Genomic DNA, 26,820 nt, shown 5'->3' with positions numbered 1-26,820 from the left:
GTAGCGCCTGCTAAGATGCTGGAAGTACCAGCGAGCACAATTTACAGGCATCAGCCCTCGGTCCGGCCCACTGTAAGTCCCAATTATAGCGATATAAATGACACATAAATTAAATGGGTTTGCCTCTTTAATCTCTTTGTATGCGATAAACCCTGTGGATGGAGGATAGACCAGTACAACTGTCCCTTAAGCTGTTACTGTTCCTTCATTTAGGCTCAGATCGGTTTGAAGTTTGAAGACGTGGAGACCGGAAATTGAAACATCCTGTTCTGAAAATGTGAGGAGTAGAAAGTACAGGTATTTGTGTAAAATTGTAGGTAGTAAAAATAAAATGTTGTCAGAAAAACAAATACTCAAGTAAAGTACAGCTACCTAAAAAAATCTACTTCAGGACAGTAACAAAGTATTTGTACCTCGTTGCTTCCCACCTCTGTGTCTTTTACATCCAGTGTCTTCATCATTTCACTTCTTTATTTGTACTATACACACATACATAGACTGCAATAATGTATACAGCAATAATAATGCTTTTATACTTGTATATTTAATTTAATTCTGAGTTTCCTGACTCCCACACCAACTATAAGCTGTTTACTCCCCTGCATTTCACAGATCAGCTGTCAAAAAATAGTTCATCATTGCAAAACCTGCATGTTAGCTGGGTGACTAAGAAGGAATAATGAGGTGGGTGTCTGCTGGTAGAGATAAGGCTCAGCTTTCACTTGAAGTAAGATAAAATGTCATCACAGTTACAGCCCTTGATATTAATCTTGCACAATCTTGAACTGAAGGCCAACGGTAGTTTCCTGAAACTTTGATCTGAATCAAAAGTTAACCTCAGAAAATGGTTCAGGTGTCAGAGAAGGTCGCCAAATATGATGATAATAATAATAGGTTTTAGAGCCCTATTAAATAGTACAACTAGTGCTGTAACAGCATGAACTCTATTTAAAGATCCAAGATTAAAAAACAAAAGAAATGTCTGTCAGATATTGATAGAAACTTTAAACACAAACAACTATAAGTGAATAAGAGACAGTCTATATGGACCGGTTTAAGAGGGGTTGCGCTGGCCTGAGGTGCTCTGAAGCAGATGTCCACTAGAAATCCCTCTGAGTAATGGAGGAGTTTTAAGCATGAACTGAAAGCCAGTTTAATGAGGCATAAGTGGTGGTCGATCTCGGGGCCCAGCTACTCAAAGATCTTGACCTGTTTCACTACCTGCCTTCAGTGACCCTGCAACACAGCTGTTTGTCTCTGCTGAGGTTTAGTTTGGTTGAGTTCTCCTGGAACCAGAGCGCTGAGGTTGTATCCTGCATTTATACTGTGGTGACAGGAAGCGCTAATCTGTAGCAGCATAGAGGTTAACAGGTTCTCTTCTTTGTACAACAAAAAAAGATTGCCAGTATATTTAAAAAATACTATTTGTATGAGATAGAGCCCTCTGGCAACCCAGCATACTATATATATCACACCTGTGCAATCATTAAAGTGCACATGTTTGCTTACAAATACAATAATTTCCAGAGGACAGTAACACAAGGGTAGATTTACTGCCTTTTTCAGTTGAGTGCCAAAGAAGACATGTCATCCTCTCTCAGTCTAAATGCCGAGAAACGACAGCACTGTTAACTGTAAAGATAAGTGGAAGCACATTTAAAAGCAAGTGCAACAGTTTAGACCACCAGTAAAAAGATTCGGCCTCAGCTGTTTATGTTCTTGACATTAGATTGATCATAGTTAGAGGTGATCAGATTTCACTTCTCTGGAAGTACACACAGCATGCGCTGAAGTTACATGACGCCTGAAGGAAAGACGGGAACGGGAAGTAAGTGGGCGTAGATGTTTTTAACAAAAGAAAAACTAGAAAGATTGCGACAGCAGGGGTTCCTCTGTGGGAGGATTGAAATTAGATTTTTTTTTTTCAGCCACTTCCTAGGAAATCCTAGTTGGCCAGAGTCCAGCAAAGTGTGAGTGTATAAAAAGAGGTGCAGAGAACATGAGCTTCACAGTCACTGCTCACTCAAGCAGCTCAGGAAGCAAAGACGAGACACAGCAGAAGAGATCCTTCAAATCTGAGGAGAGCAGTTAAGTTGAAGAGCCTTTAGTAGATCCCTCCACTCATTAATTTATAACCTTTAAGATGAAGACAAGTCTTGCGATCCAGTGCATCGTTCTCCTGGCCTGCATGGCCTTCTGCAGTTCACAAGGTGAGTGGATTTTATTGGATGAGGGTAAACTTTGGTGTATTTATGCAGCTTGAAAGGAGCTAAATTATGACAAGAAATCCATCTAAACATGTTTTTGTTTGTTGCAACATATTTGAGAAATGTGAAATGTGAAACTGCATCTATTCAACATCACTTATCACTTTCAAGGTTTTTCAGTTATTCTAAAGTGCCGGTGTTTGACGATCAGTAAGGGGGTAAATCCCTCTCTCATCACTGGTGTCCAGGAGTTTGGTCCTCGTCCATACTGCAGTAAGAGACAAGTCATGTAAGTACCCACAGTGACAGGAGCGCATTAATAATAAGAGCTCAGTCATTAATAAACATTGTTTAGAAGGTGTTTTTACATCTAAGTTTTCTTCTATTGTAGTGTCACACTGAAGGATGGGACAAAACGGTGTCTCGATCCTGAGGCAAACTTCACCAAAGCAGTGCTGCAAAGAATGTAAGTCAGAGAGAAAAACTGTTTTTAATTATTTTTTTTTACATGGAACATTTGAGCTCACTGTGGAACTAATTAGATGGGAGGAAGTCCAAAAGGTTAAAACAGGAACATCAACAGTGTGAGGCTGTGCGCATCAGCAATTACACATCCATGAAACAATGAGCAGAGCAAGTACAGTAGCATGTTTAAAGCGGATCTCCATCCAAATAAGTAACAACGGATACAAAATAAACCTGGTTTCTAAACCTCGTTAAACCTCTGTGGGAATTTCTGAGGTTCAATGTGGTTTTAGAGCAGCGAGTCCCAGCTGAGGGTGAAAACTCCTTCTGTCACGAAATAAATCTGAGGGGTTATGAAGTGTTGTAACAGGATGATGAATGTTTAACAATCATAGTTCTGCTGCAGGAAGTTTATCTTATTTTTCTGGTAAAGTACAAGATAGTCTTTCTTGTTTGGAGCCCAGAAAATCAGCAAAAGATTTTGAAATCACTGCTTAAGTGTGTTGAATTTAACCTATTAACGTGCTATATGTCTGACGTGCTTTCTTCACAGAAACCAGTTGAAAAGTGGGCATAAGATTAATGCCAGCTCAAAAACAACAACAGCAGCACCTACAGCAGCACCTACAGCAGCACCTACAGCAGCACACACAGCAGCACACACAGCAGCACACACAGCGGCACACACAGCAGCACACACAGCATCAAGCACAGCATCAAACACAGCACCAAACTCATCCTGATGCACTTTGCATGATTAGCACTGTCACATTATGTGTTGATTAATAAGAAGGAGTAGCACAGCTTTGTGCACTAGCAGCTATACCTGACAGCAGCATGTGAACAGATTTAAAATCAGACTGAACTTCTGATTAATAAGCACATACATATGTATGTATACATTTTCTAAATATATTTATTTTTGTATGTTTATAATTGTTATGCTGTTTTGTTCTGTGACTCAAAGATATTAATTTATTTGTGTTTTTAAATGACTTGTAAACATTTTCCACATGTGCTTTTGTACCATGTTTTTTTTTTTTTTTGGTTTTTGATTCGAAATGTAAAATTGTGGCTCCAAAGCTGCCTCAATAAATCTGAAGGTTGTTGAATAATTTCTTTTTATGATTATTTATTATAACTACAAACTAACTCAAAAGACAACAAATAAGATAAAATAGATAAATGAAAATAAAAATTACTAAATGCTACCCCAATGTAAAACAGACATGAAATGAGCCACAGACCAAGATGCACTTGTTCATTGCAATGCTGCCACCTTGTGACAAAAGTTTGTGACATTAGGTGAACCTCTGCCAGAACATCTGCATATAACTAACAGCCATAAATTAACAAAAAATGTAAAAAAAAAAAAAAAAAAACCCGACAAAGAACATGTTTACTGGCACCCCAAAATCCAAACAGAAAAATATATTCTTGGGTTTATACAGGGTTTTCTTGCTATTCTGATTTAAAGGGATTTTTTTGTCCTTCCCGGGACTTCCTGTCTTCAATAATTCAAAGGTTTCACCCTGAAAGCGAGATGATGCCTTCCATCTTTCAGCGTACTTCAGTGGAGGTCAAGAGTTTAAGAAAGGAAACTGTTCTAAGCATGTGACTTCCTGTTACCGCTACTTTTTCTTGCCGGTCTTTTGTAAAAATATTGTTACATCACATCTGTTCATTGCATTCAGATCAAAAGCAGTTTTATATAAAACTACAAACAATACACTCATTGGCCACTTTGTTAGGTACATTTTTTGTTCTTCAGAACTGCTTCAGAGATTTTGGTTCATATTGGCTTGACTGCATCACACAGATGAGATCTGGTGACTGTGGAGGTCATTTGAGTGCAGTGAACTCACTATCGTGTTCACGAAACCAGATTTGAGATGATTTGAGTTTTGGGACATGGTGCTTTATTCTGCTGGAAGCAGACGTTAACAGATGTGTACACTGTGGACATAAACAGATGAATATGGTCTGCATCAATAATCAGGTAGGGGGTGGTGTTGAAATGATGCTTAGTTGGAACTAAAGGGCCCAAAGTGTGCTGAGAAAATACCCCCCCACACCATTACACCAGCAGCAGCAGCCTGATTATTTGTTCATGGATCACGCAGTCATCATTGTAGATATTCTTTCCCAAAGCAAAAATGAGTGTTTTTTTTTATGTGATTATTATCAGGTATTAGACATTATTGTTCTTTCGACACTCTTAATAAAAACAAGAAAACAGTTTGCATATTTAATACAGAAAAAAAATCTTCTATTTCATAAAATGTAAAACCAAAGATACGCAGAAGTCCCGTAAAGTACAGCGACACACTTCTTCTTTTCTTTTTCTTTCTTTCTTTTTTTTTTTTCAGCTGCTGCAGTAAGATTTCTCCATGCTACTCTGAAAGCATGGAAGTCAGACTAAGGTCTGGGACTTTTAATATGAAAGGTAAGGCAAAGAAGGAGTGTCACCTGCACACTTTGCACAAAGAAAATGTTTGCAATCATAATTTTATCACATATTTTATTGGCAGTGAAGCATTGCTGCATGACATTGTTTATTATTTTAGTTGTTAGATCCATTCACTGGTTGCCAACCTGCCAATCTGATTGAGCATATGAGACTCCAGAGCCAGCAAAAAAAACAAACAAGAGTCAGTAATTCATCTTCAGTGGGGCATGTGTGCCTCAAAGGAATGTCAAACAATAGTTGCTAAAATCTTCCCGTATGAGTACCATATCATAGCATCACTGTGAATGAAATAGAAGATTAACTGAAAAAATAACTCGTCGCATATCCTCTCTGTTTACATGCGGATCTGATCTTAAACTACTTTTCATACAACCTGCACAATTCTCATCGCCTTTATTTACTGTGACCTGAAGGCCAAAGCAGTAAGTCCCATTTTGACAACATGCACACAGAGATAGAAAAACATCTTTCATGTATTTCTGTAAAAAAAATCCCCTTAACTTTGTTTTTCAAATGGTGGTAATTTTGCCAAGTCATCTTGTAACACATAATTTAATATCAAGAAGTCATGTGACCTCAAAGCTTTGCATAATGACCCATTTTGATCCCACATTTACAATATGACCGAAATGTGTGCATGCAGTTAATCATGAGGGGGAAATATTTCTTAACTCAAAACAAAAGACAGTGTCAGCTTTTTCCACTGACATGATGAATGTGGTTTCTATCTGACTGAATATTTCATATGTAGTATCTTTCTCTTAAAAGCTAAAAAGAGACAATGAAGATTCATTTTTACATGGATTATTCAGCCAAATAATCATTACCTGTACAACATTTGAAAGTTCTGAGATTTCATTTAAAAATGATTTCAGATATAACTAAACTCTGTCTTTACAGCCAAATTTGATTATTATTCATATATGAATAATAATAATAGTAAAAGTGACATATTCAGATAAATGCTCACATTTAATTAATTTCATCACTACCAAATTCAACATTACTACATTATTGTTATTAGTAGTGATGATGGTAAGCAGCTGTCAAAATTGTGATGAAAGCAGAGTTAAACACTGTAACACACAAAAAAAATCACAACTCCACATCAAGTCGTAGCATTATTAAGTCATAATTAAATTTGATTGTTACGTCATCCTGCGACATTAGCAGAGTCGTATTTTTGGCAAACTGACAACAATATATGAACTCTTCTTTTACCTCAGGTTCTGGGGTAGCGGTAGCTCAGGAGGCAGAGCAAGTCACCTACTGATCGGAAGGTCAGCGGTTTGATTCCTGGCTACTCCAGGCTGCATGCTAATGTATCCTTGGGCAAGATACTTAACCCCAAGTTGCTCTCCGATGCAACTGTTGGAGTGTGAATGTTAGATAATTAAAGCACTTAGCTTAGTTAACCACAGAAGTGCTTGTATGAATGGGTGTGCATGGGTAAATGTAAAACGTTGTATAAGTGCTTTGAGTGCTCAGACTGAACAGAAAAGCATTATATAAGAACTAGTCCATTTACCATTCTGATCGCCACTAAAAAACTGTTCCAGGAATCAAAACAACAAGATGAAGGATGATGAAATTTTCCCATTGAGCTTCTATAACTGCTGAAATAGGTCATAATAATAGCAGAAAATAGAAAATATTGTACATGATTGTACCATATCATACCATCAATGGGGCCCTCTACTCTTTAAAGTACTGACTGTGGTTTATATTTTATGGTACCAGTCTTCGGTCTCTGGTACTTTATTTACTTATAGCTTATCTTCTGTAACCTCCATCTGCAGCTGAGCCAAGTAAGAATTACCAGTTAACCTACACTGGTAATTTTCTCCCAGTACATTATCCACTTTTTTACAGAGCTTTTCGTAAATGGTAAAATTCAGTGTGTGGTTAGAAAATGTGGGGAAAATGAATATGGCAAATATGCCAAATTTCTTCATTTTAAAACATTACACTGTGCTGTATTTTTACCAAATGTTTTTGCAGTGTAATGTGAACAAACCGCTGTATGTGAAAACAGACCACAGAGAGAAACCTGGGAAGAAAAAGGGCACTTTCAACTTAAATAATACTTTAAAACTTTAAATCTTAAACGTATATGCACCTTTTTGGCCCTCCAAAAGGTTGACATAGTTACCTCGAGGTCCAATAATGAGCCCTAGGATACACATTTGAGTAGCTACACAGGTGTTTACCCTGTAGAGACAGAAGCTGACTTTTCACACAACGCTGTTTCTGAGCTACACCTTTCATATATGAGTGCACATGAGAATCACTGCTCACACAGAAATACACATTAGTGCTGTGGAGTTGCACAAAGTTACGCAGTCCAAATAAAACACTTTCATCCATCATGATTACATATGAGAAAACACCAGCAATCTTGTTTAAATGTTGATTCCATTGTAGGCCTACACCCAGAAAATACCCAGAAAAAAAGTACTATTTATACAAGGCCTCAGAATTAAAATTAACAACAATTAATAGAAAAGAAAATCTGTCTCTGTGTTTGTACTACAGCTTAGATTGTTTACAGAACTCTGTCTGCTGATCTTTTTCCTCTTTCACAGTGTGAAGGGAGAGCACAGAGTTTACACACAGTTTTGTGGCAAGCAGAAGAGACTTGAGGGTTTTGGCTGGACACTCAGACATACATGCACAATCTGTGTGATTCATTTCTGGGACGACTGACCGCGGCGAGCCTGCCGTCTAACCTCAGTCGGGCCTCTGGTCGTACCCTGAACCCACCATCCCATGACTGCCTTCTGCTGCACATGTGAATACAACAAAGTGAAACCAACATGCACAATCGCACATACACCTCTGTGTGTTTGTAAAAAAAAAAAAAAAAAAAAACTCCTAATGCAGAAGTTCATGCGAAGCACATGATCAGTGTATGTATAAATATTTGCAGTGCAGATGTATGAAAACAGTCAAACAGCTCTAACACATCAGTCTGTGTTTAACAACTGAGCAAGCAGCCGCCGGAACCAGAAACAAGATGAAGCTCTGCATGCTGGTGATGCTCGGGACCCTGTTCGTCCTCAGTGACGGTAAGAACTGCACTGCATAAATGGTTTCTGTGTGAATAAACATTTCCGTTTAGTCAGATGTGACAGTTTGAGGTTGTGAAATAGTAAATACCTGTTTGACTACAGTAGATGGAATGTGGCCTTTGAAAATATAAACCAGTGGATGCGTTGCAGCTGTAGGGAGAATCTCAGCTATGAGGGGCACTGGACTTTTTTACCTAGGGTGTAAAAACAGCATTGGAATATGTTAAGGAAATGTTTCTGGATGCGGTAAATCTCAATTATTTTCACTACAAATTAAAATTGCAAATCCTGCATGACTATAAGGTAACAAAAAATGATCTGATTACCTACTAGAAAGGTTCAAATCTGCAAGTTAAACTAAAACAGAAACCAGTTACAGTTTTTATTAAAGGTGTAACTAATGGAAAACTTCACTGTGTGCATGCAAGTAGTGTATTTGTGTCACACTTTTAGCATGATTGTCACCTGACTGATGGTATTTCGTCTGATTCTTTAGTAAGAATGGAGAACCAACTTTGTAAGAGTATTTTACAAGCAGGAAGATGACTGGAAGAGAAAAAAAAGAGAAGCCCTTTTCTCAAGAAAGTCAAAATGCTACCATGAGAGGCTGTGATGAAACAGCTGCTGTGAGCTGATCAGCTTTCCAGCCCACTGAGTCAGCAGCCAAGCGAACTTTGGCAAAAGCTGGCTTCCGCCAGCATGAGACAACAATGCTGGTTTCTCTGGAAAATAAAATAGCTGAGGTTGCGTCAGCCAAATAACATCTCAAAACTAAAAGCTTGCCCTCACGTGAGTTTCGCTCTGCTCTCTGCATTAGTTGCTTTGCTAAGATATCCAAAGAAAACAAGATTTTTGTTGGTGCTGGAAAATGATACAAGCTCAAAAACACCAACCAGCACACTGAAAACATTTGCATGCTCTGATCTTTGAAGTACACACAAAGTTTCTGTTCAGGAGTGATTGGCGAGAAAGAAAACGTGAAGCTGTTTGCTGTTCTGTTTAAACTGCTGAGATTCTGCATTCAGACTGAGCGTCTGTTGATGACAGGTATGCCGCCAATCAACCGGGACTACAACACCCACTGTCGGTGCCTGCAGGTGGAGTCGAGGATCATCCCACCAGACAACCTGAGGAGCATCAAACTCATCCCTGAGGGGCCTCACTGCAGGGAAACAGAAATCATGTAAGTGATGTTATCACAGTTACTGGAGGATGACACTGCAGTGTCGGGGGGGGGGGGGGGGGGGGGGGGGGGGGGTCTGCAGCTGCACAAATAACAAATGCATTCCTGGATTATTCATTCAAGTTCAACAAACAAACAAAATCTAATCTTCATAATAAATGGGATAAAAGATTTAGATGGTAGATTATTAGAAACATTTTTGCTGGATCCAGCAAATGCTTTCCTTTCTTTATGTTTTTTTTGTTAATCGGTTAATAAATGAAAGGACAAAACTATTATTGTTACATGGATTTTATCTACTGCCTCTTTCACCCTCTTTCTGTGGCTGTTTTCCCTGATTTAAGGACATTATTTCCAATTTTTTTGGTTTATTTGTTTAAATCCAACTGGGAGTATAATCGCTGTTAAATACGCTTCCCAAATGTATCTCAAAAAAACAACACCCTAGTTCATCAAGATTTTTTAATCCAATTAAATCACCCTTCTTCACTTCTCAGCAATCAGTATTATTTGGAAATAACACAGCGATAACACACTGATTTATCAGCACGACAGATATTTGGCTGGAATTAAACTCACACACAGTTCTGGCATCCACCTAAATAGATCTGCATGAAGTTACAGTAAAAGCCCTCTTGGACTTTTATGGTATTGCAGTCAGTTCACAAGAAACCCTCAGGATTAGACACATGAGAAACATTTAAACACTCGAAGTTTTGCAAATATTCACATCAACTTGACCCAAAGCTTCTTTTTTTTTTTTCTGGTAACAGTTTTGCTTTCCTCAGAACTGTGCTTTGTTTGGTTTGTTTTTTTAAATTTTTTATCAGAATCCAAACTAAACTTGGTGGTCTTTAATCTCAAATAGATTTCTCATGGATTTTTATCTAATGCTTTTCTTAGAACATTCAGCCCTTGCAGTTGCAGTTAAATTGTTATGTGGGGGTAATAAAATAAAATGACTCAGATGCTGGTTTGCAGGTCAAAAATATCACAAAGCGATGGATATGTTGTAGAACTCCTTACCTAAGCATTTCTAACTAATTATTGTAAATCTCTTTAATAAGAGCCGGACTGGTGAGCGGAGCGAAGGTTTGTCTGAACCCTGATTCCTCCTGGGTGAAGAAGCTTGTCAACTTTGTTCTTGAGAAACAACAGGCAGGAGCAGCCTCCAAGAATCAGGCATAAATCCTGCAGTTCTCTGGAAGTATGACCACTGAGCTGCACTGTTTAATGAATAACTGATGATAACATTCAATCCACATGGCTCATTTAAATAACCCCCTTTTTAACACTCATGTCCAGTTGTTTCATAATTTTTTGCTGTTGTTGCCTTTTTGTTATTACATTCTTTTATTTCTACTGATTTTTTAAATGCTGAATGTTTTATACTCATTTCTTGGAAATATTCTCGATGTTGTTGAAATGTGAGAACAAAAAAAAAACACCAGACAAATGATTGTATGAGCTTTTGAAAGCAGATACTGAACGTAGCCTTAAAATGTAGCACTGTAACATGTAACATCAACACTTTATTTGTGTTTTATACTTCTTTTGGTGAATCTTCTCCTTCAGCAGCAACAAATGATCAATGCTCAGTTAAGAAGGACCTCAATCAAAAACCGGTTATTGCATAATGTAAAATGTAATAATGAGCTGCACAGAAAATAAAAATGATTAAAAAGTAAATGTGTGTTTATTTTCCAATCCAGTATTAGCGCTAAAAACCTGCGAAATTCTTGACGCAATGACTTCCTCGATTAAAGTCTCTGTCAAAGTCATGTGCGTACAGCCTTGTTGTATCTGTTATGAACTCTCTTAATGTCAGAAGATTTCAGAACAGCAGGAGAAAACTGCATTTTCAGGGCGCATTTGAAAGTATTTCAATATTAAAACTTTGAATATACAGCAAATGTCAAACCCTCGGGGTAATTAGCACCAAATAAAACAATCACTTAAGTTTAGCTTAAAGACTGTGTTGCTCTACAAGAACTAAAATGCACCAAAACCCACAATTTTATAAGTGTATTATGGTTAAACACATTAGCGTTTTACTTATAATAAAAAGAAAAATAAAAAAATTGGGAGGAGTGCTCATAATTCAAAGATGAATCCTTGAAGCAAGCAGGCTGGCTGGAGTTGGAAAGCCTGTTTATTTTCCCTTCAATGGTGCCACATTTTTAAAGCAAATGTATTTGTGGGTTGAGCAGCAGAGTTGAGTATGTGAGCTGTACCCATGAGAAACTTGCCAAATGTTCTCTGTCAGTGCCAAACAGCTTATTCTGCTGTTGACTCTTGCTTGGTGTTGTTTATTGGATTGGATGATGGAAGTCTGAAGAAACAAGACGAGATGGCAATGTAACAGTTTATTCATGTAACAAACAGAGGCCTCAGTAGCATGTGGAAGAACCAACCATAGCCACAACAGCATTGCACCGCCTCCTCATGCTGGTCACCAGCTCGGTCACCACTGCTGTGGGATGGCATCCCATTCTTCACCCAGCATTTGTTGTAAGTCAGCCTATGTGGTTTTGTTGGTCACTCAGGTCTGAACAAGCTGATCCCACAAATGTTCATTTGAGTTTCATTGGTCCAACCCACATACCCAACTCTGTTGTTCAACCCACAAATACATTTTCCTTACAAATGTGGCACCATTTAAGGGGGAATAAACAGGCTTTCCCAAGAAGCATTGTTACAACAAAGAAATTATCAACCAAACACAAATATCCTTTTTGTGCCAAGTTTGTTTTACTATTAAAAGTTCATCCATCCATTTTCTTCTGCTTATTCGGGTTCTCGTTGTGGTGCACCAGCCTACGCGGAGAGGCCCACTCTGCCCTCTCCCCAGCCACTTCCTCCCACTTATCTGAGGTAACACCGAGCCGTTCCCAGGTTAGGCAAGAGCTCTCCAGCATGTCCTGGGTCTGCCCCTGGGCCTCCTCCCATTAGGACATGCCCAGAACAAGTGATCAAATGACTGTGCTCCTCAGCCAATCTCCAAAAAGGGCAGCCACTCTTCAGAGGAAGCTCATTTCTGCTGCTTGTAACCACAATCTCGTCCTTTCGGTCACTACCCAAAGCTTGCGACCATAGGTGAGGGCAGGAGCCTAGATCAGCCAGCAAATCAGCAGCTTTGCTTTTATGCTCAACTCTCTCTTCACCATGACAGACCAGCAACTCGACCCTGACCCGGAGTAGGCACTCCACCCTTTTTCGGCTTAGGACCATGGCCTATTTACATTATACATGCTTCCCTTAGGCAGTATTATTAGAAAGCATTTCATCAAATTTCATTGTTATGCAGATGATACTCAGCTTTACCTATCAATGAAGCCAGATGACACACATCAATTAGTTAAACTGCAGGAATGTCTTAAAGATATTAAGGCCTGGACGACCTCTAATTTCCTGCTTCTAAATTCAGATAAAACTGAAATTCTTGTACTTGGCCCCACAAATCTTAGAAACATGGTGTCTAACCAGATACTCTGGATGGCATTACTTTGGCCTCTAGTAACACTGTGAGAAATCTTGGAGTCATTTTTGACCAGGATATGTCCTTCAATGCACATATTAAACAAATATGTAGGACTGCTTTTTTACATTTGTGCAATATTTCTAAAATTAGAAACATCCTTTCTCAGAGTGATGCTGAAAAGCTAATTCATGCATTTATTACTTCTAGGCTGGACTATTGTAATTCAATATTATCAGGCTGTCCTAAAAGCTCCATGAAAAGCCTTCAGCTGATCCAAAATGCTGCAGCTAGAGTACTGACAGGGACTAGAAAGAGAGAGCAGATTTCTCCCATATTGGCTTTTCTTCATTGGCTCCCTGTTAAATCTAGAATAGAATTTAAAATCATTCTCCTCAACTACAAGTTCTTGAATAATCAGGCACCATCTTATCTCAAAGACCTCATAGTACCATATCACCCCAACAGAGCACTTCACTCTCAGACTGCTGGCTTACTTGTGGTTGCTAGGATACTTAAGAGTAGAATGGGAGGCAGAGCCTTCAGCTTTCAGGCCCCTCTTCTGTGGAACCAGCTTCCAGCTTGGATTTGGGAGACAGACACCCTCTCTATTTTTAAGATTAGGCTTAAAACTTTCCTTTATGATAAAGCTTATAGTTAAGGCTGGATCAGGTGACCCTGAACCATCCCTTAGTTATACTGCTATAGGCCTAGGCTGCTGGGGGGTTCACATAATGCACTGTTTCTCATTCACCTTATTTACTTTGTTTATACTCTACTCTGCATTTAATCATTAATTGATATTAATCTCTGGCTCTCTTCCACAGCATGTCTTTTCTCTCCCCTCAGCCCAACCGGTCGCGGCAGATGACTGCCCCTCCCTGAGCCTGGTTCTGCTGGAGGTTTCTTCCTGTTAAAAGGGAGTTTTTCCTTTCCACTGTCGCCAAGTGCTGCTCATAGGGGGGTCATTTTGACTGTTGGGTTTTCTCTATATTATTGTAGGGTCTTTACCCACAATACAAAGCACCGTGAGGCGACTGTTTGTTGTGATTTGGTGCTATATAAATAAAATTATTAAATTGATTCTCATACCTCCTGCTTCACACTTGGTTGTGAACCACTCCTCCTGGCTGGAGGCCACCACCTAATGAAGCCAGCAGGACTGCATCATCTGCTAAAAAGCAGAGACGAGATTCTGAGACCAGCAAGGCGGCAGCCTTCCACCACTTGGCAACGCCCAGAAATTCTGATCATAAAAATTAGAATCAATGACAAAGGGCAGCTGTTGGGTTTTTTTATGTCATATACAGATACACACTAGAAGAAATGTTGACTATTGTTTTGACTGTGCTGCTTTAAACTGCTTGATCTAGACTGTTTGACTTTTACTCTGTTTTGACTGAATTTGACCTAAAAAAATATTGTTTTATATATATATATATATATATATACTCCAGATGACCTTTTCTGTCTACATTTGATTGCATTTTTCAAATGTTTGCTATATATTGTTTTTTATGTTAACTTATTGCTGACAATGCGGACCAAGCTCTCGCTGCAGTTGTAAAGGGACTAAATGGTCCGCAACAACAGGCCAGACACCCCATAATCCTCCAGCACTGCTCACAGGATATTCAGAGGGATGCGGTCAAATGTCCACAAAACACATGTAGACTGGATGAAATCGGATTAGAAATATAATTTATTATTATTATTATTATTATTATTATTATTATTATTATTATTATTATTGTCTTATTAAAAAAATCTCTTTATATACATGTAGTTTAAAAACAATATTTTTATAAAGGTTCATATAAAACAGAACTGTTAAAAAATAATGACATTTTTACCACCAAACACTTCAGGATTTGAACATTTTATATAATGCTCATAATGCTGGTGTTCACCAATGCTGACGTTGGCAAATAATCACATGAACTCTAAAAAAAAGTGTAAAAATCTCACAAATGTTCTTGCGTGTTCATACAATTCCCTGAAATCTGTTTAAAGCTAATAAACATCTGTTCCTGTGTTAAAGTGACTGAACAGCAGTTGTCACAGTGTGTCAGCTCCCACCAGCAACATGAACAGTCATGTTCTATTAATGTCCTTCAGCAGGAGCTTCAGTAGTTAAGATGATGTTAAATAATGTCACTGTTCTTTGTGATGATTCTATGTTGCAGGTTGAGGTGGTGAATCACCTGCTGCAACCACATAACCCTTCCCTGGAGGAAACCACGTCTGCAGAGCTTCTGTCCAGCTGCTGCTGTCGCAGAAAGTCAACAAGATGTCAAAAACTGTGGACGGAGGAAAACTTTATTACACCAGAAGGATGTGGAAAAGACCCTTAACTGTCTTCTGGACAAAAAATACTTGCCTTGATTAACAGCCAGGATCTTTGAGTGGAAATTCTTTGTGTTGTTCTTTTTCACCATGTACTCATCTATGGGCAGCCTCGCTGTTTGGACGCTCAGTTCTCGGGCTCTGGAGAGACTCAACTTCTGCAGAGCAGAAAAAGCAACAGAAAGACCAAAACAAACATAAACACACACTTTACTATACCTGCTGTACAGTAATATTTCCAGACATAAGGCTAAAAAAAATGAAAGCTACTGGGCATGATGCTTAGAGCTGCTACTGCGCAACATCTATGTTACAATCAGTTTTAAAGCAAAGTACCTTCTGGATGCTTTCATCCACAAGACCACCAAGGACATAAACTTTGTCAGCATCCACTGTTTCCAAAGCTGAGACAAAAGAGGAAAAAAATACGGACTTGATGAATATCAGCAAAATATATCATGTACACACACTCACTGGTCACTTTATTAGTAATACATTGATGGTGTTATGTTGGGCCACCTTTGCTTTAACCCTCATGAACTCATGAAAATTTTGCACCCTCTGGACACCTTTGTGGCAAAAATGTACACGCACATGGATGGAGACCAAACTTTTTCACTGTCCACTCACTGTCAGGACAGGCTGTCAGGACAGGCAGGATCCTCCGTATGCGCTTCACTTTCAGAGGAAAGGTCACAGGTACTCTCAGCAGTGGAGGACTCCAGTGACCATTCCATGTCAGACTCCCCATCGAAGCTTGTGTCTTCTTCAGATGAGTCCTACAGCTTGACGGTAGATAAGGGCTGCAAGACCATTTCTAATGCTTCCTCTGTACTAAAATGTCTCTTCATTTTTCCTCCAGATCTTTCTCCTTCTCTGCTCACTAATGAAATGAGCCCCTCAGCCAAGCTGCTGTTTATCTTTGGCTGTGAACGCAGCCAGGTACGTGTTACGGCCACTGACCTTTGGCCTCTTTTTGAAAGAGAGCTGCTCTCCTTCTCTCTCTCTCTCTCTCTCCTCCAGATGCTTCCAGCCTGATTGCCAGAAGTGAATGGCATTGCAGTCATTTTGGGAGGCTGCATAAAAGGCTCCAGCTGCCAGTTCTCCTTGCCTTTAGGCCACTGGGCTTTGATGTGTGTGGTTGCTGGACCTTGGGTGGCGTGTTTTGAAAGTGTTTAAGATTACTAGTAGAAAAACCTTGGTATTTGTGTTTTTGGCTCTGCTGTGGTTTCTTTTGTTTTCTTTTGTTTTTGTGGAAGCTTGGTAGAGGTTCTCTGTTTGTTACCTTTTTCTCCTGTTTTGTGGCTAGCCAAGAAGCTAAGCCACTGTCTTTTGTTTTCACCCTAAAGATTAGTATTATATTTCTTACTAGGAAGTGGGGGGGTTTTGTTTGTTATTTTGGCCGTGGAAACCCTGAAGTATGATATGCTTCCTTTGTTCGTTCTTTTTTTCTTATATTGGTTGGTAAATAGTTATTTGTAAATATCTGTAAATAAACCTTTTAAGCATGCGCAAGATCCCATTTCTGGTTTGCCTTTATTGTTGTGTTACGCTCCCTGCAACCCCTAGACACTGCAGGCAAGGGGGGGGCTGTAACATGCATAAACATAATTACATTTTTTTGTTGTTGTTTGTGAGTACATCAAAGGCAGGAGGGCATCATTTTACTCATGCACCTCTTCTCAAAGGCACATGAAACACAAAGGTGACCTTTTTCACCCCTACAATATCGGTGTGTGCTTACAAATTAACACACATTCTCTCGCACTCACATGCACTCTCAGGGGTCCCCTGGTATTCACATGGCTCCATAATATACTTGGCAAAAATACAAGAATTTCATTCATCAGCCTAAAATGGGAAAATGACAGACTCTAATGGAATACAGTCAAAATGTCCAATATCACTACTTGTGTTCAAAATGAAATGCTAAGATTACAGAATGCATGATTTTATACTGCAGCTGCAGCGAGATCAAAAACTGTGGTTTCAATGGAAGTCAATGAGGCATTTTTGGTCACGAAGGTGTCCAGAGGGAAAATCTGGCACTACATAAAAAAACAATAATGCAATCAAATCAATTTTGTTGCTAATCTTTGACATATTCAAGGCTCTAATCACCACCATTGCACCATCCATTTATTATTTGTTATATGAAAAATATTCAATTTTTGGTGTTTTTTTTTAAACAAAAAATGCAATCATTCATGTAATAAAACTGGCATTTAAAGGGTTAAAATCCTGAAAATGATTGTTTGGTATTTTTGAGTAGGTCTGAAGTTGATTAGGTGATTTATGAAAAAAAAAAATATACTAATGTATGAGGATTTTATAAGTTTTTTGGTGCGTGTACATTTTTGCCACGAAGGTGTCCAGAGAGTGAAAATGTACCCCGAGAGTATGAATGACATGTAAGAGTAAAAGACATTAGATTTCAATAATTTAATGAAAAAGATTTCCTACAAAAAATTCATGCCACTACCTGCAACACAGCAAAAATGAAAAACTAAAGTTTAAAAGAATGTACAAAAATGTCCGAGGAGGGCACGAGGGTTAATTCTTCATAGCACAGATTCAGCAAGCTGCTGGAAACATCTCTCAGAGACTTTGGTCCATGTTGAAATGACAGCATCGCACAGCTGCTGCAGATTTGTTGTCTGCACATCCATGATGTGAATTCCCCATTCTGTGTCATCCCAGCTGTGCTCTGTTGGACTGAGATGTGGTGACTGTGGAGGCCATCTGAAACTGTGGTGTTTAAATGATGCTCAGTTGGTACTAAGGGGGTCAGAGTGTGCTAAGAGCATATCCCCCAGGTCATTTCACCACCAGCCAGAACCACTGACACAAGGCAGGATGGATCCATGCTTTCATGTTTTTTATGCTAAATTCTGGTCCTAACATCTGAATTTTACAGCAGAAACTGAGACTCATCAGACTAAACAACTTTTTCTAATCTTCACCTGTCCAGTTTTAAGGTGAGCCTGGATGAACTGTAGCCTCAATTTCATGTTCTTTGACAGGCGTGCCCCCCAAAGTGGTGCTCTGCTGCTACAGTATAGCCCATCTGCTTCAAGGTTTGGCCTGTTGTTCAGAGATGCTCTTCTGCATACCTTGGTAGGAACGAGTTATTTGATACTGTCGCCCTCCTGATAGCGCAAAGCAGTCTGGCCATTCTCCTCTGAGCTCAGACACCAACAAGGCATTTTCACCCAGAGAACTGCTGCTCATTGGATATTTTCTCTTTTTCAGACCATTCTCTGTAAACCCTAAAGATGGTTGTGTGGGAAAATCCCAGCAGATCTGCAGTTTCTGAAATACTCAGACCAGCCTGTTGCTTAAATCACCTCTTCCTCATTCTGATGCTCAGTTTGAACTTCAGCAGGTCATGTCTCCATGCCTAAATGCACTGAGTTGCTGCCATGTGATTGGCTGATTAGATACTTATATTAATGAGCAATTGAACTGGTGTGCCTAATAAAGTGGCTGCTAAATGTGCGTCTCATGTAATATTTCTGTCTCTGTATAGATTTAGTGAAGATATTTTGTGCTTTAAAGCTGTTTTCTATTAATCTCGTCGTATTAAAATTCCATATCATGTGTAATGAATTTTGAAAGTAACATTAATAAAGTGGCAAACAGCAGGAAGATGAGTAGAAGCAACAGTAAACACAGCTGCCAAATGGTGCCATCTGCTGGACCAACAACGCATTTCAACAGCAAAACAAATGCACATAAATTACATTTACTGAAGCATTTTTGATCTGATTCATATGTTCAGTTAACAAAATATTTTTCAAACCTTCTTCAGCATCTGGAGTGAGGTAGACAACAGTTTCTGGAGGAAACAGGTCCAGACAGCTTTCCTCTGTTATATCCATCTATAAAGAAAAACACAGAGAAAGAAAAATGATCAGCATCTGTTCATAAACGGCTGCGACCATCTTTGGTTCACATTACAGAGAGTGTGAAACAACTGTGAGTGTCCTGTAATCAGTGATGGTCAGTTCCTCCACTTAAAATAATTGTCTTTAAGGTATTTATCAATTCTTTAACTAGAAAAACATCCAAAATTGTAGAGATTTTTTTTTTTTTTTGCTTGATGATTTTAGAAAAGATGTTCGAGCATCTGACTAGGATGCCTCCTGGGTGAGGTGTTCCAGGCAGCCATAATTACCGTGTAGTTGAGGAAGCCGTCATTCATTCGCACGCACTCTCTGTAGAGACGACTGTCCTCTCTCAGGTCTGTCAGAAACAGGTGAAACGGTCGAGTCGCCTTCTTGTTTGACCCGTAAAGTCGTCTCAACTGGCCGGCCAGTCGGCTAATCTCCTGCAACAATAACACATACACTGCTGAAGGCGAATAAACGTTCTGTAACCACTTTTAATGAAGCAAAAACCTTTTAAAAAGTGTCACTCTTAAAATAAAGGGTTTTTTTGTAAGTTGAAAACATTGTTTTAAGGTTTTTGCCATCATCCACCAACCTTGTCAGACATGCAGTCCGTCATACTGAGGTCGACACAGACTTTGAGGCCTGTCGACCGAGCCTCAGCTAAACGCTCTTTAGTGATCGCCTTCATGACCCGTTTGGTAAGCTGAGGACGGTCTGTGCTAGCGCCTGGATGACAAAGAAAACACAAAAAGGGACAGGTGCTGTGATTAAACAAGCTGGAGACTTTCACTCTCAGTTGCTGCTTAAGATTCTCTTTGCTGAGTCTTTACCGGACTCCAGCTCACGATTCATCTTCCTCCTCAGCTTCTCTTCCTTCCTCCTGCTCTTCTTTGCAGCCAGCTGCTTCTCCCAGTGTCGCTGCTTCCTCAGCACGTTCCTCTGTTCATTAAACAGACAAATAACTATGAGCCCCGCAGAAGCTCTCACAAGTCTGAAGATATTTTGGGGCACACAATTACAGAACAGTTCATCGTTTCATTTATCGATTAAACAAAAGTGACATTTTGCTGTTAAAAACTAGGCGATCTTCTTCTGTCAGCTACCATCTCAGCTCCCTAGCATCCTCCTCTGTCACACCAGCCCTCTGCATGTCCTCCTTCACTACATCCATGAACCTCCTCTGTGGTCTTCCTCTTTTCCACCAGCTCCATCTTCAACATCCTTTGTCCAACATATCCACTCTCCCTCCTCTGCACATGTCCGGACCACCTCAGCCTCGCCTCTCTAACTTTGTCTCCAAACTGCTCATCCTGAGCCGTCCCTCTGATGCACTCATTTATAACCCATCCTGGGCACTCCCAATGAAAACCTGAACATCTTCATCTCTGCCTCGTGTCTTTTAGTCAATGCTGCCATTTGCAAACCACACATCTCGAAAAGTACCGATTGCATATTTGGACACTAATTTAAGATATATGGATGCATAATTTTATGTTTCACCTTAAAACTGACTCAGTTTCATCATGTTTTCTTCATCTGGAGATAGTTTATTAATGCCTGGAATGCTCTGCAGTGGAAGCCAAGAGGCCGAGAGATCGGTGAGATTAATTGGCTGTAACTTCATTATTTTTTGGGCTATTCATGTGGTTTAGGTATCAAAATGTGTCTTTTTTTGCTCTTTTTGTCTACATGGGTTTCAGGTATAAATGGGAAGACAGCATTTGTTTTTAACATACTTACATACATCAAAGCAGGTCTCGCTACCATGTTGTGAACCGGACAGCCACTTAAACTAAAGGAAAACTCATGTACTTATAAATGTTCCCAGTGGATTTTTAAGCTTTGAGATTTCTAAGGTCACAAAACTGTTTGGACTCATGAAAAAGCTGCTCAAACAACTCAAATCATAACACGAATCTGCTTTACATCAAAAAATTAAGAGCAAAGCCACATAGTCACATTTGTGGGTGCAGAAACAAGATTGTCAGGTCATTTTAGATCATGTTCACCTGATGCCTTTATTTTGCAGTTTTGACACCTCTGTATAATAAAAATATCATTTAAAAAATCAGTAATTTGGAGATATTTGTAATGTAGATGATCAAGAAACCCTCATTCATTTGAAAATGTTATTAATAACATATAAAGCCCTGGACACTCAGGTGATCACGGATCTTTGTGTGGTTTTATCCAAACTGTGAAGCACGTTGCGTTTTAAACACTACTACACAAGTTGTATTATTACTACTGCGTATTCATTGAACAGTGATTTCTTTATATGTAGATTTTGCACCTTGTTTATGCGGAAGATTCAGTAAACAAACTTACAGAACAGGGCAAATCTTCTCTCCCGGGCTTGGGGTGCACAGCGTCAATCTCCACGTCGATGTGAAGCAGCTCCAGGAGCTCTGCAGCTCCATCCAGCCGCGATTCACACGTTTCCGGCCCGGTTTGAGCCATCTCAGTCTGCCTGCTGGCTCCGCAGGTATCCCCTGCGAATAAAAACAAAGAACACCGTGTAAACGTCCACGCGTGTGTCTTGTGCTGTGGTACAGCTTGAGGTAGTGGAAGACTTTTTAAAAAGAGGTAGGTGTGTGTGCGTGTGCGCGTGCGCCCCGTAACGGTGCAAACACAAACCCCCGACTGACACCTGAAAAGCTCAGTAAACGCAGACAGAGGAGGACATACCCAGACACATGCCTGTGCTGGAAACGAGTCGCCTCCGCTTAAATGAACACGTGAGCGGCGCGCGTGAATGACGTAACGTAAACAAAGTAGAAGAGGCGGGGCAAAGAGATGAATAAATTAGGATTAATGAAATAAAACACTAAATAAAACAAAGATTCCTGAAAGTCTGTTTGTGTAAATGAGCTGCATCAAAAGGCCTTTGTATTCAAAAGCTGCTAACACCGTTGCCACCTGACCACCATTAGTGCTGTCACTGCATTAAAAAACAACACTAAATGCCATCTTCAACTTTTTTGATTTGGAAATTACATCAAATAATGAACAATTGGATTGTCCCCCCCCCCAGAAGTAAAATATATCATGAGCTTTACAAATTAAGCTTTGAAACTGTGTCTGTGTTGTTTTCCTGTCCTACTTAGGCACGCGCAAATCCTGCAATTTAGACTTCTTATTACCCGCGCACTCAGTTTACACCTCAGTCAGCGTTTGGGTGGTGAGTCAAACAAATCTTTTATTATCAGTTTACCTGCAGCTATAAGACATGTGAATACTTCGGGGGTTTCCATGAAGCTGTGGAGTGTGATGTTTTAGACTCGTTAAATATACCAGAGTGATTCTTCATACTGGGACTGACTCCAGAAATTTCTTCAGGTGGACCAGCTAATGTAAATCTAGCAGCTAGCCCATATCCTACTCACTAAAACCTGCATCCAAGCAGTCACTGCAATTCACTGCACAGCTTAACATTATTACAGCCCATTTTAAAACATTTTTGTATAGTTACTAAAAATGACTCAAGTGTTTAAAATTACATGCCTTTAAATAAATCACCTAACATACTTTTACAAAATTACTCCTATTTTGTTTGATGGCTGCCTGTAATAAAGTGTTTTTCTCTGTCGTGGTTGTGTTTACCTGGCAGCTGCCACAGAATTTCTGAAAGAATCATTACAAATAAAAGGATAATTAAAAATGAAAGCGAGAGCATCTCTATATCTCTGAGCACTGTGCTGTTGTGGCATAAAGTTGTAAGCGTGTTCTACATATTTTACCAAAATAAATCAACCCTTTAAAATAGTAAAAAGAAAAGAAAAGAAAAGAAAATACAGTCGGCTCGTCACGATGGTAGGAGCAGTTGTTTGGAGTCGGTACACAAAAATCGACGCACAAGCGTCCGTTGCTAGCTAGTTGTTTTAATCAGAAAACTGAAAAAAAACCCTTGTTTCTTTATTTTTATTATTTTATCTCTCATTGTGTTGCAGCACGTGATAGCCGAATCCAGTCACACTGTGCATGTGGCAGATTTCTCTAAAACTCTGCTATACATTTGCGGGTTAGTCTTCTGTTGTTGTTAGCATCTGAGGCTAACACGTTGACGTGCGGCATCACATCTGCCAATGAAAGACGCAGAGGAGGGGGGCATGGCGCCAGAGTGCATTGTGGGTACTCCAGATTACGGATTTATATTATTTTACGGTTCTCAGCCCGGTATAGTCGCTGTCCGGGGGCCTGGACCGATGTGCGCGGCTGTGAACCCAGTAAGCACAAACAGCAGGTAGCGTTTGCTGACAGCACCGTGACTGAGAGCGGCAGCGTCCCTGTAGTAATAGCTGAGAAAGCGACTAAACTCGTTAAGACTATACTTTCAGGGATCATTTCTATAGTTTCTAACTTGAGAAATGCGTTTCTAAAGTGTTGGTCTCGCTAACCACGATGAAGAGGTGCTGATACTTCTTCCTGAGCGCGAAGCGGGCGCAGAGACTTGATTTCTATCTTACGCTCTGTGCTTTTGATGACCGTTCACTGTTTCTCTGGAAATAGCGAGGGAAGGAGTATGATCAGAGTGGTTACGCCGAAGTGTTAAATAATAACAATAATATGTAGATACCAAGTACTGAGTTATTGACGATTTTAATTCATCATGCGCGTTGCATCTTGATACTTCAGTTAAATTACAAGTGTAGGATGATTAATTTTTATTGTATATTTACAGATCGTTGTGTTCAATCTGTGTTAATGTCATGCAGGTTGTTTTTGATTGATAAAGATCGCTTTCTGTTTGTACATATGTTTAATAAAGTTATTGGAAAAATACCTTTTATATACAAAAGGTAAAAATATAAAGTAACAAATAAGTAAACTATATAAAATAAAGTTCCTTGTTCATTATCAGTGACGTCCTGACTAAAAAACCTCCCTGACTGTGGTGCTGGCAGTAATTTTATTCACCGAGGTGATCTGAGGCAGGGATTGTGTCTCTGCACCATTTGCAACTAAAAACAGTCAACTTTGTTGTACAACGTAAGAGTGCTCAAGTATAATAATCAATAATCCAGAATCAGAATCAGAAGCTTTTATTGCCATATGGGTGAACAGGTTCACAACATTAGGAAACTGCTGCGGTACTTCGTGCTTACATAAGAACAAATAAGTATAAAAACTATAACACAATATTTCAAAACATACAGTACAGTAATCATTTAGTGCAAAGCAGAAACCAGGTGAATGCTAAAGTGACATAATAAAGTGACTGTAAAGATAACAGAATGTAAACTATAGTCCGGGAATATGTACGCAAACAATTAAAATGGAAACACTGATACAAGCATAACATTAAAATGTCATTAATAACCCTCTGAGAAAGTGGAAAAATAAACTCGAATCAAAGTTTGAATTAAAATGTTTCCATATTGTTTATTTGTATTTAAACATCTGCACTGGAAACAACAAAGACAATAAGCTCGCATGTTAAAAACATATTTAAGATGTTTAGCAGTCATGTGATACCTCAATACTTGCTGTAAAGCCTTTTAATATGGATGTTATTAGTATCAATGCAATAAGAGAAGAAGGCCTTCGGTTCACACTAATAATTTTACAATAATTAGAAACAAAAAAGGTCAAAGAAATACTTACAAACATAAAACAGATTTACAGCTCATTAACGTGCATTAAAATTATGATGTAATGGGAGAGAAACAAGCAAAACACGCTGAGCAATTCTTTCTGCAGAAAACATAAACTCAGGCTATCAGGATCATTGCTTTGAATGAAAAATCTGCTCCTTTTCATTCACAGTGGCTTCAAGTTTTTAAGTTCCTTTAAAGAGAAAAAGATAGAAACAGCTAAAGAGCTGCTGTTAAGATTTTAGAGCTGTGGCTGAATTTGGATTCCCATTGTGCCGCCAGAGTGCATTGTGGGTACTCCAGATTACGGATTTATATAATTTTACGGTTCTCAGCCCGGTATAGTCGCTGTCCGGGGGCCTGGACCGATGTGCGCGGCTGTGAACCCAGTAAGCACAAACAGCAGGTAGCGTTTGCTGACAGCACCGTGACTGAGAGCGGCAGCGTCCCTGTAGTAATAGCTGAGAAAGCGACTAAACTCGTTAAGACTATACTTTCAGGGATCATTTCTATAGTTTCTAACTTGAGAAATGCGTTTCTAAAGTGTTGGTCTCGCTAACCACGATGAAGAGGTGCTGATACTTCTTTCTGAGCGCGAAGCGGGCGCAGAGACTTGATTTATATCTTACGCTCTGTGCTTTTGATGACCGTTCACTGTTTCTCCGGAAATAGCGAAGGAAGGAGTATGATCAGAGTGGTTACGCAATGGTGTCAAAAGGTAAAGTAGTAAATACTGAAACACGTGGCCCAGACTGTCACGGTGAGTGATCTCCTCAAGAGCGCCATCAAATGGACAATAAATGTAAAACAATAGGAGCAATAATAATCACGTGATGGTTTTGGTGCGTGAAGCTTTGATCTGAATAAATGAATGAATGATTGTGATGCCATCCATTCTCTCCCAGTTATTCCTGCCAAAGGGGGGCTGGAGCCTATCCCAGCTGTCATAGGGCGAAAGGTTGGGTACACCCTGCACAGGAAAAAAATTATGCACTTATTAATATGGTGTCTGTCTTTATGATGCAATGGTTGGGTAAAGAGGAAAAGCGGAAACAAATTGGGGAGCGAGTTGTGATATCAATGTGATTGTTTTACTTGGTTTGTAGCTGTGCTTATGTCACTAGGGACAATTTATTTATTTTTATTTTAAAATATAACAGCATTTCCACAGTGCTGGGCATATATATATATATATATATATATATATATATATATATATATATATATATATATATATATATATATATATATATATATATATATGGATGTTATAGTTATGAATGCAATAAAAGAAGAAGTCCTAAAAATACCTTCAGTTCACACTGATAGTTTTACAATAACTAGAAACACTTAAACACCATGTACAACTTTCTGCTTTATAGAGCTGTGGCTGGATTTGGATTCACATTATAGTAGTCAGAGCTCTCCTGTGGGTCACCGCGTTGTCCTGTTGAGGTGATCAGAGGAAAGCATTTAAAAACAAACACCCTCTGTTTGCATTTATTATCAGTGAGAATAATTACCACTGTAGATTATGCATTTCAAATCTCAGAGATTGTGCACTCACTCGTCTTGTTAATGACTTTTAGAGGCCTCACAACACTGACGTAATCACCTTCTGATTGACCTGAAATAATAATATTATTACTGATTTCTACCTTGTAAAGCCTTAACCATGAAATAATTCACAGAAAATTCAGTTTTTTGAAAATGGAGTGTTTATTGAATCTTCTGATTTAAAATGTTAATTTGCATACGTGACTTTTAATTTGTATCATATTTGCTACATTTGGGGTTATTATTTTACAATAGTACTCCTCCAAATCAGCAACCTGTTTAGTAGACCCCAATCCTACAGACTGCTCAAAGAAGTCATTCCATTAATTGATGCTTCAAATCTGTCTTTATTAGTTGGCTATGTACCACAGGCTTTTAAGGTGGCTATAATTAAACCATTACTTAAAAGTGGACAGTGGACTCATCTCTGTTCTTGTCCTGTTGGACCTCAGTGCAGCTTTTGATACTGTTGACCATTAGAGCATGCCATAGGTATTAAAGGTACTGCACTGCAGTGGTTTGAATCATATTTATCTAATAGACTCCAATTTGTTCA

General features: G+C 39.1%; 3 protein-coding genes and 2 non-coding genes across 7 annotated transcripts; 4 read left to right on the top strand and 1 right to left on the bottom strand.

The window, feature by feature from the left end:
- The first annotated feature begins 2,022 nt into the window (after positions 1-2,022).
- LOC115797494 (growth-regulated alpha protein-like) lies at positions 2,023-3,630 on the top strand. Its single transcript, XM_030754075.1, has 4 exons — positions 2,023-2,210; positions 2,379-2,496; positions 2,599-2,673; positions 3,226-3,630. The coding sequence occupies exons 1-4, from the start codon at positions 2,144-2,146 to the stop codon at positions 3,413-3,415; spliced, it is 450 nt and encodes a 149-aa protein (XP_030609935.1). The 5' UTR covers positions 2,023-2,143; the 3' UTR covers positions 3,416-3,630.
- A 4,450-nt stretch (positions 3,631-8,080) lies between these two features.
- Positions 8,081-11,059, top strand: LOC115797214 (interleukin-8-like). Its single transcript, XM_030753736.1, has 3 exons — positions 8,081-8,210; positions 9,261-9,396; positions 10,464-11,059. The coding sequence occupies exons 1-3, from the start codon at positions 8,159-8,161 to the stop codon at positions 10,582-10,584; spliced, it is 309 nt and encodes a 102-aa protein (XP_030609596.1). The 5' UTR covers positions 8,081-8,158; the 3' UTR covers positions 10,585-11,059.
- A 3,573-nt stretch (positions 11,060-14,632) lies between these two features.
- LOC115797213 (tRNA methyltransferase 10 homolog B-like) lies at positions 14,633-21,828 on the bottom strand. Of its 3 annotated transcripts, none has more exons than XM_030753733.1 (9): positions 21,802-21,828; positions 21,442-21,605; positions 19,944-20,052; positions 19,706-19,839; positions 19,398-19,550; positions 19,023-19,101; positions 15,557-15,624; positions 15,255-15,378; positions 14,633-15,174 (listed from the first exon to the last, which is right to left on the bottom strand). In XM_030753733.1, exons 1-9 carry the CDS (start codon positions 21,809-21,811, stop codon positions 15,050-15,052), a joined length of 966 nt encoding a protein of 321 aa, XP_030609593.1. In that variant the 5' UTR covers positions 21,812-21,828; the 3' UTR covers positions 14,633-15,049. The 3 variants fall into 3 exon arrangements, with proteins under 3 accessions (XP_030609593.1, XP_030609594.1, XP_030609595.1); XM_030753734.1 differs by having other exon boundaries at positions 21,764-21,827; XM_030753735.1 differs by lacking the exon at positions 21,802-21,828 and adding an exon at positions 21,751-21,774.
- Positions 21,829-23,434: 1,606 nt separating this feature from the next.
- LOC115797628 (small nucleolar RNA U3) lies at positions 23,435-23,649 on the top strand. Its single transcript, XR_004021439.1, has one exon. It is a non-coding gene; the product is annotated as a small nucleolar RNA U3 (small nucleolar RNA).
- Positions 23,650-25,191: 1,542 nt separating this feature from the next.
- On the top strand, positions 25,192-25,406 carry LOC115797630 (small nucleolar RNA U3). The gene has a single exon (XR_004021441.1). It is a non-coding gene; the product is annotated as a small nucleolar RNA U3 (small nucleolar RNA).
- Positions 25,407-26,820: the final 1,414 nt, after the last annotated feature.

Source organism: Archocentrus centrarchus, chromosome 18, assembly GCF_007364275.1.
Source record: "Archocentrus centrarchus isolate MPI-CPG fArcCen1 chromosome 18, fArcCen1, whole genome shotgun sequence".
Lineage (NCBI taxonomy): Eukaryota > Metazoa > Chordata > Actinopteri > Cichliformes > Cichlidae > Archocentrus > Archocentrus centrarchus.
The sequence above is the reverse complement of the archived record's forward strand: the minus strand, read 5'-3'. Positions and strand labels throughout refer to the sequence as shown.

Coding starts and splice junctions, on each gene's coding strand:
- LOC115797213 (XM_030753733.1), bottom strand. Junction 20,053..21,441: donor GAGAAGATTTGCCCTGTTCT/GTAAGTTTGTTT, acceptor TTTAATGAACAG/AGGAACGTGCTGAGGAAGCA. Junction 19,551..19,705: donor CGGACTGCATGTCTGACAAG/GTTGGTGGATGA, acceptor TTATTGTTGCAG/GAGATTAGCCGACTGGCCGG.
- LOC115797214 (XM_030753736.1), top strand. CDS start 8,159: ATGAAGCTCTGCATGCTGGTGATGCTCGGGACCCTGTTCGTCCTCAGT. Junction 8,211..9,260: donor CCTGTTCGTCCTCAGTGACG/GTAAGAACTGCA, acceptor TGTTGATGACAG/GTATGCCGCCAATCAACCGG. Junction 9,397..10,463: donor TGCAGGGAAACAGAAATCAT/GTAAGTGATGTT, acceptor CTCTTTAATAAG/AGCCGGACTGGTGAGCGGAG.
- LOC115797494 (XM_030754075.1), top strand. CDS start 2,144: ATGAAGACAAGTCTTGCGATCCAGTGCATCGTTCTCCTGGCCTGCATG. Junction 2,497..2,598: donor TGCAGTAAGAGACAAGTCAT/GTAAGTACCCAC, acceptor CTTCTATTGTAG/TGTCACACTGAAGGATGGGA. Junction 2,674..3,225: donor AAAGCAGTGCTGCAAAGAAT/GTAAGTCAGAGA, acceptor CTTTCTTCACAG/AAACCAGTTGAAAAGTGGGC.